Below are 14,656 nucleotides of genomic sequence, written 5' to 3'. Positions count from 1 at the left end.
ACTTACTAAGATAGCATCAGAACAGTGACTAAGAACTTGACTACAATATAAGTCAGATCATTGAATCTCTGATGATCTCATTAACGTTTAGACAAGTTGAGACAGTGGTTAGTATCTTCTTGGCTTTTCTCGTCATGAACAAATGACTTTGCTTAGAGGGCTTAAATACATGACAGCTATGACTTTATAATGAATGCAAACTTCCATTTTTTCCAGACTTGATTAAACCCATTTGTTACATACTTTCCTTTACTATATTGTAAAGTTTTTTTTTTTTTATGTTGGTTGTATCCAAAGGATAAAAGCATAATAAAGCTTCATGCTATCAAGTAACTTCGTTTACAAACAGCTTAAGGGGTAACATGAAAGTAGAAGCCCAGAAGCAGACATATTTTAAAGCAAGAGCATATAATTACCAATGAATACAATAAGACAATGGTTTCTTTGCTGTACATCAAGCAACAGAAAAGTAACTGCTATCTGGAAACTTTACTTTATTATGCCATATATTTCCAAGAGAGCTGAGAAATAGATTGTAAATATAGAGGCCAGATAAAAGAGCTTTGCACATGGAATTTTCATTATTGTGAAATCACTGTTTGAACATATGAATACTTAAAACATCATAGGAGAAAATCTTTCTACCATTTAAAGTCATTTTAAAATCCCCATGTACTGCCCTTAGAAATACACTAAAGCCATTTTAAAATGCACAGCTATAAAATTGCCTTGACAATAATAAACTATTTTATTATCATTTTGGTTTTTCACTTCAGGAACTCCACAAGAAGACCAACGAGTCAACTAAACAAAACCCAGAGTGGCTCCTGGAGACTGAAGCATGAACCAAGGATTATGCATGGACTGGATCTAGTCTCCCTATACAGATGCGCCAATGGGCAGCTCGGTTTTCATGTTGGCCTCTGAGTAAGGGGAACATGGACTGTCTCCAACATGAACTCTGTTGCCTCCTTTTCGATCATTTCTCACTATCAGGGCTACCTTGCCAGGCCACAGAGGAAGAGGGTACACTCAGTCCAGAGGCAACTTGATGTGCTGGGGTGGGTTGGTATGTGTGAGGGGAAAGAGCAAGGGAGGGTGGGATCTGGAGGAAAGAATGGGAAGAGCTATGATAGGGATACAAAGTGAATAAATTTTAAAAAGAAAATTTATATATTCAGATAGTTTACTTTTAAATATTTTATTATTATTTGTGTGTTTATATGTCTATGCTTTGTGTGTGAGTGTGTGTGTGTGTGTGTGTGTTTGTGGTACATTTGGAAGCCAAAAGAGGGCCTCAACTAGCCTGAGGCTAGTTAGATGCAGTTGTGAGCTGTCTAATTCCTGTGCAGAAATAGAATTGGGTCTTAAGAAAGAATAACAAGTACTCTTAACGGCTACGCCACCTCTACAGCCTTCAAGTTATTTTATTATACATTAAGAAAATTACGTGCCAGTCTCAGAAAAGACCCTGTACCCAGATATATTTGGTCCTTGTAGAGCTCCTATCCTTTCCATATCATACTAACTTCCCTTCTTTCATATGATTCCCTGGACTCTGCCGAGGGTTTGGTTATGAGTCTTAGTGTCTGCTTTGAAACACTGCTAGGTAGAGTCTTTCAGATGCCTTTTGTGGTAGACTCCTGTCATAAGTTCAATGCACATCCCATTTGTCTTTCTACCAAGGACCATCTATGGATATAACCTAGAACTTCTGCTCGGAGGTGGCCTGTGGTAGCTCAGTAACCAAGTAGTTTTCCAAAGTAAGGGGAACACGGACTATTTCTAACAGGATCTCAAAGGCAGGCTGTTTGACCCCCCCCCCAGGGGAGGAGCAGTCTGTTAGGCCACAGAGGAGGACTTTGCAGCCAGCCCTGAAGATACCTGATAAAAGAGGGTCAGATGAAAGGGGAGGAGGTCCTCCCCTATCAGTGGACTTGGAAAGGGGCAGGGAGGAGACCAGGGAGGGAGTGTGGGGTTGGGGAGGGAATGAGGGAGCGGGATACAGCTGGGACACAGAGTTAACAAAATGTAACTAAAAAGAATAAATAAATAAATAAATAAATAAATAAATAAATAAATAAATAAATAAATAAATGAATGAATGAATGAATAAATAAATAAATAAATAGATAGATAAATAAATAAATAAATAGAAAAGAAAATTACGTGCGTTTCCCATCTTGCAAGATGGCGGGCGAAAAAGCGGAGAAGCCTGACACAAAGGAGAAGAAACCTGCAGCCAAAAAGGCTGGCAGTGATGCTGCTGCTGCTGCTGCTGGCACCCCGGCTGCAGGAGCAGCCAAAAAAGGTGACCCTAAGGTTAAAAAGCCCAAGAAGGGGAAGCCCCATTGCAGCCGAAACCCTGTCCTGGTTAGAGGAATTGGCAGGTACTCCCGGTCTGCTATGTATTCCAGAAAGGCAATGTGCAAGAGGAAATATTCTGCCGCAAAGTCCAAGGTTGAAAAGAAGAAAAAGGAGAAGGTCCTTGCTACTGTTACAAAACCAGTAGGTGGTGACAAGAATGGTGGTACCCGGGTGGTGAAGCTTCGAAAAATGCCTAGGTATTATCCTACTGAAGACGTGCCTCGCAAGCTGCTGAGCCATGGCAAAAAGCCCTTCAGTCAGCATGTGCGAAAGCTGCGAGCCAGCATCACTCCTGGGACCGTCCTGATCATCCTCACCGGGCGCCACAGGGGCAAGAGAGTGGTTTTCCTGAAACAGCTGGGCAGTGGCTTGCTACTTGGGACTGGACCTCTTGCTCTCAACAGAGTTCCTCTGCGCAGAACACACCAGAAGTTTGTCATTGCCACCTCTACAAAAGTTGATATCAGCAAAGTTAAAATCCCCAAACACCTGACTGACGCTTACTTCAAGAAGAAGCAGCTTCGAAAGCCCAGGCACCAGGAGGGTGAGATCTTTGACACAGAGAAGGAGAAATACGAGATTACAGAGCAGCGCAAGGCTGATCAGAAAACTGTGGACTCACAGATTCTGCCAAAGATCAAAGCTGTTCCCCAGCTGCAGGGCTACCTTGGAGCTCAGTTCTCCCTGACAAACGGGATGTATCCTCACAAGCTGGTATTCTAAATTGCTAACAACCTGATTAAACAGCTTTATATGTTTAAAAAAAAAAAAAGAAAAAGAAAAAGAAAAGAAAATTACGTGCTCTCCTTGTGGAGTTCCCGTCCCAACAGAAACAAGATAATTTGAACACAGGAAACTTCCCAGAGACTCATACTCCAACCAAGGACTATTCGTGGAGATGACCTGGAACCCCTGCACAGGTGTAGCCCATGGCAGTTCAGTGTCCAAATGGGTTACATAGTAATGGGAAGAGGGGCTGTCTCTGACATAATCTGATTGGCCTGCTCTTTGATCACCTCCCCCTGAGGGGGGAGCAGCCTTACCAGGCCACAGTAGAGGACAATGCAGCCACTTTTGATGAGAACTGATAGACTAAGATCAGAAAGGAGAGGAGAACCTCCCCTATCAGTGGACTTGGGGAGTGGCAAGTCCCCATGCATGCAGAAAGGGGAGGGAGGGTGGGATCGGGAGGGGAGGAGGGAGGGGCTTATGGGGGGATACAAAATGAATAAAGTGTAATTAATAAAAAATTTAAAAAAAAAGAAAATTACGTGCGATGGAAGATGAATATGAAAAGATTAAAATGTGCCAAAGTTAACATACTTTTCTCAAAAATATTTTCCTGTATGTGTATCTGTGAGTATATGTGAATGTGCTCATGTTTGTTTATACATAGTGTGCAAGCGCGCACAAGCGTGTGTGTGCTTGCCCTTGTGTATAGAGACCTGTAATTGATGTAAGGTGTCTTCCTTAGTTGCTTTCCACGCTGCTTATTCAGATAGTGCCTCTTGCCGAACCCAGAATCTAACCAAATCCAACTAGTTTGGATGGTTATCTTGTCCTTTAGATCTTCTGTCTCTGACTCTACGTTCTGGAATTATGTGCTGACAACCCCACCCACCAGGCTTTTAAGTGGATTCTGGGAATTTGAACTTTCCCACTGAGTCATCTCCCTAGTAAAAACGGACACATTAATGCATATATTTCATTTGCACCAGTCAAAATTGATTTTTTTCCATGAACCTGTCTGTATTAAAATCAAATCTCGTAAAAATTAAAATATAAATTAAAATCAGTTTTCCTGCTGTGTGTGTGTGTGTGTGTGTGTGTGTGTGTGTGTGTGTGTGTGTGTAATAAAACTTTACTGTTGCCTTCAATTGATGAAGCTGATTGGTCATTCTGCCTATTTAAACTTCCTATCATTTGTGATATTGCACAGAGATCATGCAACAAACCCTTTATGCTACATCATATCTAGGGATCTGGAGCAGACCTTTGCTTCCCTCATTCCTGTCTGTTTATTGTGTACCTATTAATCTGCAGATATATTCTGATAACATTAAAAAAACAAATTTTTATTCCAAGTTTGTTAAAAATGGGAAAAAAAAAGATTGCATGGTTGAGAAAACAGTACACTTTACAGGCTTTGATTAGATATCGGATAAGCCAGACAACTAAATTTACATCCACGTATCTCAAGGGAATAGATAGTGTATGGAATGCAGAAAGAGAAAAATCTATTGGGCTACATGTAAAAAACAGAAGCAGAGAGATGTATGTTCAGTAAGATTTATGCATCTACTTTCAGAAAGCCACTCTCTGCCAGGTATTCCACTGGAAATGCTTCAGATTCTGTGCATGGATAGATTTCACCTCCAGTGTGGAAAATGTAGGAGTTTAACATCAGTCAACATTCACAAGAGTAGCAGAAAGATACCAGACTAGAATTAATCATTTCTGCCATCTCATGTTTTATGTAAAGTCACACACTTAATCTTCTTGATCTTTATGTCAAACATTGGATAAAGACAATTTAAAATAAGACAAGCTGAAGAAAGATTAAATATCTCACTAAGGATAAAGAAAAGACTGATAAAGTAAGCCAGACCTTTGAACTGTCTTGTGATGCCCTTCAAAAATACTCAACAGGAGTGGAAAGCAAGCCCTTCTAAAAAAGAAACAATGGAAGTCTCATTTCTGTAAATAATATGTAGAAAAGCATTCACATAATAGGAGCTTTGTAACACTGAGATTCCTACAAAACTTTTAGGGCCACAAATTCTGGTTTACAACATAGCTTTTATGTAAGAAGTGGGAAATAGTAAGAGCTGTAGAGGACAGGAACTCCACAAAAAGAGCAACAGAACAAGAAAATTTGAACACAGGGAACTTCCCAGAGACTCATACTCCAACCAAGGACTATTCATGGAGATAACTTAGAACCCCTGCACAGATGTAGCCCAAGGCAGGTCAGTGTCCAAGTGGGTTACCTAGTAATGGGAAGAGGGACTGCCTCTGACATAATCTGATTGGCCTGCTCTTTGATCACCTCCCCCTGAGGGGGGAGCAGCCCTACCAGGCCACAGAAGAGGACAATGCAGCCACTTTTGATGAGAACTGATAGACTAAGATCAGAAAGAAGAGAAGACCCTCCCCTATCAGTGGACTTGGGGAGGGGCATGCATGCAGAAAGGGGAGGGAGGGTGGGATCTGGAGGGGAAGAGGGGGGCTTATGGGGGGATACAAAATGAATAAAGTGTAAGTAATAAAAAATAAAAAAAAAACAACATAGCTTTGTCACTAACTAGTTGTACACACAACTTGGCTAACAAATTATCATCTTAACATTTCAGACACAAACCGGATTAAAGGAGTATTTTGCAACTGTTTCTGAACATTCACTTAGTAGATAAAGTAAACTGCTTTCATGTGTGAACTATAGGTGTGTTTGCTTAGCTAGCCAAAACATACACTATGCCTTTATCAGAAGTCATTTTATATTAACTGTTGTGGTTACTGTTCTGTGCTTTCTGGACAGATTTCCCCAGAATTGAAGTGGATAACTTCTTTTAAGGTCATTTTGGTGGACTTCTCACAACAATCTCAGTTCCAGTTGGTCTTCAACCTACATACCTAATCTATACTGGTCAAATCTCCTCATATCTTTTTCACCTCAGTGGTTTCCTTATGCTTCCTATTCCTGCCGTTCTTATCATTTTATTATATTTATATTCCTTCATCTTCCCACTTTTACTTTTTCCTCTTTTCTTCACATAAAACACTTGAAAGGGATCCAATACTTACACTATTCTTTGTCAATTGTGCTTCTATTCCTCTCTATAGGTCCTGTTATTCAGTCAGAATGTTGTAGTGCTATGTTCTAGCTTTGTACTTTTTGAGACTGCAGGCCAGTTCTAGCATAATACATATACAAAGAAGCCAAGTCTCTGTGTTGGTTGGGTGTCCTGTCCTTTTCTACCATTATCCAGTAAATGCACATCCACTATTGGGAATAACTGAGAGACAGAGAAAGAGGAAGAGTCTATTTTAATTTTTTTTTACCTTTTTAATCTTCTATGCTATTTTGAAATGTGGCCTTTTGGTACAAGAGCCTTATTATATTGTATGTCATAGATCATATACACTGCATTTTCCCTCATTTTAGGAAACACTTCCTTTGATCTCTTTCCATCTCCACATATATCTTTTTCATTGTCCTTTTGCATGAATTACAGATGGACATGAATGCCTTCTGGACTGTAATCCAGCACCATGGTGGACTGTGTTTTCCTGACCACTACATTGTTATAAACAAAACTTACACCGTAATTTTCCCTTAAATGACATCATAGGATTTTCTGTCCAAAATATGAATATCTTTGGGTGAGGGAGGTAACCAGAAGAGAAAATAGATGGAGAAAAATGATATGCTATACTTGGTAAGGTCTGTATTCAGCACATTTTGAGCCAACATCTGTCCCTTAGATATAATCACATGTCTGTATGTATTTTTAATAGCTGGGTGCACAAACATAAAATATTCAGAAACAATTGACTTAAAATCAAACCATTTCAAAGTCTATAAAATATGCAACTTTTATTTCAGATGTGATAGAATATTATGATTTTATTCCAAAGAATAATGGAAGGGGGCAGAGAAATGGATTAGTTGGTAAAATACTTGCTGTACAAACACAGGGACCTGAGTTCAATCAGCACCTTCCCACATGAAAAAAGAGGGAAATGAGCTTAGGAGAGACTCAGTCAGTGAAGTAATTGACTTGCAAATGTGAAGACCCGAGTTCAGGCCCCAAGACCATGTAACCCCAGTTGTGGCAGCAGGAATCTTTAATCCCAGAGTTAAGGATGGAGAGACGAGGGGACAACCCATGATGAGTTAGTGTAGCTGAATTGATGAATTCCAGGTCTAGTAAGAGATTCTGTCTTAACAAGTGAAATGTGATTGAGGAAAATAACTGACGGACACACTTGCGTATCCTGCTGCATAGACCTGAACTTGTGTACATACATATAATACACAGAATACGATAAAAGCACACCTTTTTCTAGAGTCAATATAGATAACTTATTTATGATTAAAGCCATTCAAAAGAATGGTTGAATGTGTGATTCCATGAATCTTATCAAAAATCACAGTGTCAAACCAGAAAAAAAGCGTGAGAGTGGGGAAAAGTCATATCAGGATCCCCAAAGTGTGTGCAGCATTGTCCTCAAGTCAAAGCTATCAGCATTTCCTTTTGAACAGTTCAACTGAAGCTGGGCTGAGCATTCTTCTGATTGCCCCTTGATTTAGGAGGAGGGTCTGAGGTAAGATGTTACTGTTGTGGAAGCCTACATTTAACCTCAGGCTGCTGCACCACAGCATGTACTTCAGTACCTAGGGTTCTAGAAAATCTAGGGAAAGGATGCTGGATATCACATTTCAACAGATTTCCCAGAATGATGCTATTTTTAAGGCAATACAAATACCAATATGTAATACTTTGTCTTTATGAAGTACTTTAAAAGTAGTCAATATTTACTGTTATAAAAAAATTCAAAAACAAATCCTTCTTATAACAGGAAAGAATTAAACAATGAATAGAGTTTTCTGAAGGAGAAAAAAAACCACTGTGGATATTGACCAAGGATTTTTATTACGCTGTTGAAAGGGAAGGTATTTGTTCACTGAAAACTGACACATAATGTTAAGGCCACGTTTTATCATGGGCATTTCATTACACAGACACAATGAATAAAGTTTTTATGAATCTTTGAAGAAATTGTAAAGAAGTATTTGTTTTTAATTGTCACTAAGAAGCTTAAATTCTTTATATGATTTTTACACAGTAAAATCAATATTTGGCAATTATTGTCAATGTTACGAGATCTCTATTTTAACACATGATAAACGTGACATTTCCCTTGCCCTACTTTAAATGAAATAGATGGATATTTTAAAATATCTTGTAAAAACATATGTTTATCTGTGTCTCAGTACTGTGTACGTGCCAGTGGAAGCCAGAATAATCAGATCTCCCTGGAATAGAAATGAAAGGTGGTCACAAGCTGCTTTACATAAGTGCTGGGAACCAAAACTAGGTCCTTTACAAAAACAGCATGTGCACTTCACCGAGAATTTCTGTCTTAACCTGGATGATTGGATACCTGGCAAGGGCAGCATATTCTATTAGTACAGCATTTGAGAAAGTGAGACATGGTAATGTTAACAAATCACTTGTAACAAAGACATGGGCTCTAAAATTAAGAACTTTTTGGATTGCAAGAGTCCTCGGAAATCACGCGTTTTCTTTGTTTCACAAAAAAAGACTCCCATAAAGCTGTATGATTTCTCTAAATTCTCACCCAGCCTTCAGTGTCAGAAACAGGACTGCAGCCCCTGCCTCTTGACTGCTCCACTTTTTTTATTAAATTTTTATTTTTTATATTAGTTACACTTTATTAACTTGTATCCCAGCTGTAGTCCCCTCATTCATTCCCTCCCAACCCCTCCCTCCCTCACCCATCTCCTCCCTGCCCCTCTCTAAGTTCACTAAATAGGGGAGGTCCTCCTCCACTTCCATCTGACCCTAGCTTATCAAGTCTCTTCAGGAATCAATGCAACGTCCTCCTCTGTGGCCTACCAAGGCTGTTCCTCCCTCGGAGGAGGGAAAAGGTCAGAGAGCCAGCCGTTGACTTCATGTTAGACAGTCCCTGTTCTCCTTACTAGGGTACCCACTTGGATACTAAGCTGCCATGGGCTACATCTGATCAGGGGTCCTAGGTTATATCCATGCGTGGTCCCTGGTTGGAGATACAGTCTCAGAAAAGACCCCTGTGCCCAGATATATTTCATACTTGTGGAGCTCTTGTCCTCCCCAGATCATACTAACTCCCCCTTCTTTCATAGGATTCTCTGCACTCTGCCCAAGGTTTGATTATGAGACTCAGCATCTGCTTTGATACACTGCTATGGAGAGTCTTTCAGAGGCCCTCTGTGGTAGGCTTCTGTCCTGTTACTTGTTTTCTCCTACTTCCAATGACCATCCCATTTGTATTTTTAAGTGAGGATTGATCATCTTACCCTGGGCCCTCTTTCTTATTTATCTTCTTTAGGTCTACAGATTTTAGTACGTTTATCCTATCTTATCACTTTGGAAATCCATCTGGCACTTTCTCAGACAACTTTGGAATAGTGCTTCCTCAAGATCCAGCTATACAACTCCTAGGAATATATCCAAAAGATGCTCAAGTACACAACAACGACATTTGCTCAACCATGTTTGTAGCAGCTTTATTCGTGATAGCCAGAACCTGGAAATGACCCAGATGTCCCTCAACAGAGGAACGGATACAGAAATTGTGGTATATTTACACAATGGAATACTATTCAGCAATTAAAAACAAGGAAATCATGAAATTTGCAGGCAAATGGTGGGAACTAGAAAGGATCAGCCTGAGTGAGGTATCCCAGAAGAAGAAAGATGATATATGACACAGGATACATACTCACTTATAAGTGGGTGCTCTATTTATTTTTGTAGTAACAATTTACATTGTCAATGTTTTAAACTGTGTTCATGTTTTCAAAAAGTCATAAGTGTTGATGGTTGTGCACACAACCTAAGGAATCATCAGAATTATTTTCTCAATTTATGCTGCTTTTATTTTAAATACTATTAAAACAATATTAATAGTGCAAAGAACCAGATGTGGCAGAAAGTTGAAGAACAAGTTGGCAAATTCATTCAAATGAACTTATCTTGAAAACCTAGGGTTCAAGTAAGGAGATAAAAGTAGAAAGCCAAATTATATATTTGAAATATAGATATTTCTTAGACGTACATTCAAAAGTCAAATTCATAATATGACCAGTCTGGATTCTCAAATGCTCCTTACATAAGGAATCATACTCTTTCTCCGATATCTCAGATGGTTCCTGTGGAGACAACCATACTTGCCATGGCTTGTGGAATGTTTTCTTGCCTATACGGGTCCCTAACATGTTCAAGAACAACCATTTCCAGGTGTACATTTTTAAGTCAAATTTAGGTAATTGTTGGCCTTCTTGAAGCTCCAGTGTCAAAAGCTCCACTGGAGCTTTAACCATTGGCCAACACCCATTCCTTTAGTTTTCTTATTGCTCTAGCTAGGACTTCAAGAACTATGTTCAAGAGATAAAGCGAGAGTGGGCAGCTTTGCTTTGTCCTAATTTCAGTGGAACTGATGTAAGTTTCCCTCCATTTAGTTTGGTGTTGGCTATCGGCTTGGTGTTTATTGCTTTTTCTATGTTTACTTGTATCACTGATCTCTCTAAAATTTTAAACATGAATGGGTGTTGGATTTTGTCAAATGCTTTTTTGGCATCTAAGGAGATGATCATGTGGTTTTTATTTTTCAGTTTGTTTATATGGTGGATTACACTGATGGATTTTCATTTGTTGAACCATCCCTGCATACCTGGGATGAAACCTACTTGGTTGTGGTGGATGATATCTTTAATGTGTTCTTGGATTAGGTTTGTGAGTATTTTATTGAGTATTTTTGTGTCAATGCTCATAAGTGAGATTGGTCTGAAGTTCTCTTTCTTTGTAGGGTCTTTGTGTGGTTTAGGTATCAAGATGACTGCGGCCTCATAGAATGAGTTTGTTAATATTCCTTCTGTTCCTATTTTGTGGAATCATTTGAAGAGTTTTGTTGTTATCTCTTCTTTGAAGGTTTGTTATAATTCGGTACTGAAACCATCTGGCCTGGGGCTTTTTTTAGATGGCAGACTTTTGATGACAGCTTCTATTTCCTTAGGGGATATAGGACTATTTAATTTATTTACCTGATCTTTTTTCAGCTTTGTTAAATGGAATCTTTCAAGAAAATTGTCCATTTAATTTACATTTTCAAATTTTGTTGCATACAGGCTTTTGAAATAGGACCTAATGATTCCTTGGATTTCCTCAGTGACTGCTGTTATGTCCCCCTTTTCATTTCTGATTTTGTTGATTTGGACAGAGTCCCTCTGTCTTTTAATTAGGTTTGGTTAAGGCTTTGTCTATCTTGTTGATTTTCTCTAAGAGACAGCTCTTGGTCTCATTGATTCTTTGAATTGCTCCCTTTTTTTCTAATGTATTGATTTCAGCCCTGAGTTTGATTATTTCCAGCCATCTACTCCTCTTGGGTGTGTCTGCTTCTTTTTTTTCTGGTGCTTTCAGATGTGCCATTAAGTTGCTTGTATTAGATATCTCAAATTTCTTCCTGGAGGCACTTAGTGCTATGTACTTTCTTGTTAGAACTGTTTTCCTTGTGTCCCACAAGTTAGGGAAAGTTGTTCTTTCATTTTCATTAAGTTCTAGGAAGTCTTTAATGTCTTTCTTTCTTTCCTTCCTGACCCAGGTGTCATTGAGTAGAGAGTTTTTCAGTTTCTATGGGTGTGTAGGCTTTTTGTTATTTCTATTATTATTAAGGTATCGTTTTAGACAATTATGGTCTGGTACAAGGCATTATTTCAATCTTCTTGTACCTGTTGAGGCTTGCTTTGTGCCTGACTATATGGCTAATTTTAGAAAAGGTTCCTTGAGTTGCTGAGAACAGTGTATATTCTTTTGTGTTTGGGACAAATGTTCTGTAGACATCTATTAGGTTCCTTTGATTTAAGTCCTCTGAAGTCTTGTTATTGAAAGAGAATTTTATTAGGCCTACTTATTTTCCAAGTTTTAATGTTTGCCCACAACCATAGGTCTGAGTAGTTTCCACCTAAAACATATATCATGCTAAAATTCAATCTTCCCTAAGGTTACGTGCAGTCCACAAATGTCTTGCCCACATTGGTGAATGTGTCCTGCACAGGTCATGACTGTAGGTCCTTCCTAACAACAAACTTGAAAGACACACTGTGATGCTCAGGACATTTTCATACAGTAATTTTTCATTTCAAGATTACAGCTCCATTTCTCTTGCAATTGGAAGTCTCATTGACTTTCAGAACAATTTTGACTTTGAATATGTTTCACAGATGACCACTGCCTAAAAGCTTATCCCTCCAGTATACACAATCCAAGATTTTTATGTATCTGAGTTCTAAGTATTTTAAGATATTCACTTATAGAACAGTGAATCCCTATGGGTAGCACTTCAGAGATGTTTTATTTCTTACAAATAGCAGGCATGTGCTAATTTTACATGGGAAAACATGAGAGTATTTATCCAACATACTTGTATCATATTTTGATAATTTTCAAAGCATCTCACTATTTATTATTATTATACTTCTTTTTTCTGTTTTTTGTTAGTTTTTACAAATCAAGGTTTGTTGGAACACAGTCACTTCCATTTTTTCACTCAACATCTATGGCTATTTTTATGCTATAAGGACAGAGTTAGACAGTATGACACAGACAACATGTCCTGCCAAGCCCAAATTATTTACTTTCAGGTCTTTTATTGAGCATGCAGGCTGATACCTAACTGAGGAACAAGTGACACTTGCCTTACTGTATACTTGCATCATATTCAGAGGGATCCAAAAGGTTACAGTCAGAGAGAGTATGTCAATAGGAGCCCAGTGCCAGGTGTACACATATAGGCTAGTATTTGGAAGTTGGAAGCAGGAGGATTTAAGAGTTCGTGGCTACCTTGGCTATATGAAAACTGGTCTCAAAGGAAAAAAGAAAAAAAGAAAAGGAAAAACTGACATGTGGGTTAAAGCTTTTATGACATTTAGGAAGGTCTAAAGAGGAAATTAAAAGTGCTAAACACCAGGTAGTATGTCTAGGCAATAATTTCAGTGAACTGGACTCTGTTCCAGAGAAAACAAAGAGCCAGTGCAACGCACATGATTATAGCTTTATGTCAATTGAACATATCTTGTGTTGGCAAGCGTAGACAGCCTGCTGACAGAATTCTGAGCAGCTGACAGATTGTATCCATCATGTTGACCTCTTTCTCTGAAACAAACAAACAAAACTAACCCCCTCAAAAAAAATTAGAAAAAAAAACAAACAAAACAACAACAAATGTTCAGGAGAGATGCAAAAGGAAAGGTTAGGAACAGGGACAGGGCTAGGAGACCTGGGCTCAGGACTCAGAACTTCATGGGGATGAGAGGGCAGTACTTTGGCTGCTTTTTGTCACAGTGCATGTCAAAGCTCAGCTGCCCAGTAGCCTCCACAGCCCAGATCTTGGGAAGCACTGTCCCCATACAACCACTTCATCTCGGTTTGGCGCCGCTCCCTAGGCTTCTCAGATGGGGGCTCCACTGACAGGTGATGGAGGTAGTATAGACCATGGTCGGCATTCACACGGTCATTCTGGCTCTCACTTCCTGCTGCTGTTGTTGCCGATGCTCTTCTCTGAGTCCCTTGATGTCTGTAAAGTACTGTTGGAGCTCCTCTGTGATTTCCACATGGCTCAAGTCTGCATTCTATGTCGTCATCCGAATCTGACTCCAGCTCTTGCTCTTCATACAGTGCTTCTTCTCTTGGGGATGCCTGAGTCTTGCTGCTGTCATGCATGGCTGCCTAGGGCTTTTGAGATGTGAAACACTGTAGGGAGACTCCAGCCAGGCTGTGTGCTGTTCCGGATAATGCCAAGAATGCCCAGCCCCATAAGCAAGAGAGTTCCAAGGAAGAACTCCATGAGAAGAGAACTATGGGGAATTAAATTAGGAATCCATGGCCTTTCTGTCGGCATTCTGGTGGCTTCGCATCCTAACCATTGCATGATGATAAAGTCGCCACTATCTTGCATATACTGGGTGAGAATACCAAGAGGTAGTAGCTTTTGATGCCATTGTTGCTGTCTCTGACTGCCAACGTCCAAACGAATACTCGTGGGCACTCAGCTTGCGGATCTCAGGCAGTGGGTTGTTTTTATATTTCTTATAGTAACTTGCAGTTAGTAAGATTGCATGTTTGTGTGTGTGTGTGTGTGTGTGTGTGTGTGCTAATAGAAGTGGCAATACCGCAGTGTACCTGTGGAGGTCAGTGTAGAAATCCAGAAATTATTTCTTGCCTTGACTTTTTCTTTGTTTGAGATGGGGTTTCTTTACTGCTGGTGCTGTTCCATATATACCAGGTTAGCTGGACTATAAACTCGGTTAGCTTTTTATGTCTCCACCTCCCATGTCACGATAAATTTCCTGGCATTACAGATATGCGGGACCACACCTAACTTTATTTGAGTTCTGGAGAGTCAAGCTCAGGTCTTTATGTTGCACGGAAAGTGCTTCACCTAATGAACAATCACCTCAGCCTAGGGGGTGAGTTTACACTAACAATATAAAAATTTGGAGATGCCA

General features: G+C 39.5%; 1 protein-coding gene and 1 pseudogene across 1 annotated transcript; one reads left to right on the top strand and one right to left on the bottom strand.

Annotated features, from left to right (window-relative positions):
* The first annotated feature begins 2,180 nt into the window (after positions 1 to 2,180).
* Positions 2,181 to 3,136, top strand: LOC129691988 (60S ribosomal protein L6-like). Its single transcript, XM_055628200.1, has one exon. It carries the CDS (start codon positions 2,191 to 2,193, stop codon positions 3,088 to 3,090), a length of 900 nt encoding a protein of 299 aa, XP_055484175.1. The 5' UTR covers positions 2,181 to 2,190; the 3' UTR covers positions 3,091 to 3,136.
* A 10,305-nt stretch (positions 3,137 to 13,441) lies between these two features.
* On the bottom strand, positions 13,442 to 14,149 carry LOC129691854 (gem-associated protein 8-like; annotated as a pseudogene).
* Positions 14,150 to 14,656: the final 507 nt, after the last annotated feature.

This window comes from Psammomys obesus, unplaced genomic scaffold (genome assembly GCF_907164565.1).
Source record: "Psammomys obesus unplaced genomic scaffold, mPsaObe1.curated_primary_1811, whole genome shotgun sequence".
Classification (NCBI taxonomy): domain Eukaryota; kingdom Metazoa; phylum Chordata; class Mammalia; order Rodentia; family Muridae; genus Psammomys; species Psammomys obesus.
This window is presented reverse-complemented; position numbering and strand designations above follow the sequence as displayed.

What these genes read in the sequence shown, in the direction of transcription:
- LOC129691988 (XM_055628200.1), top strand. Translation starts at nt 2,191, where the DNA reads ATGGCGGGCGAAAAAGCGGAGAAGCCTGACACAAAGGAGAAGAAACCT.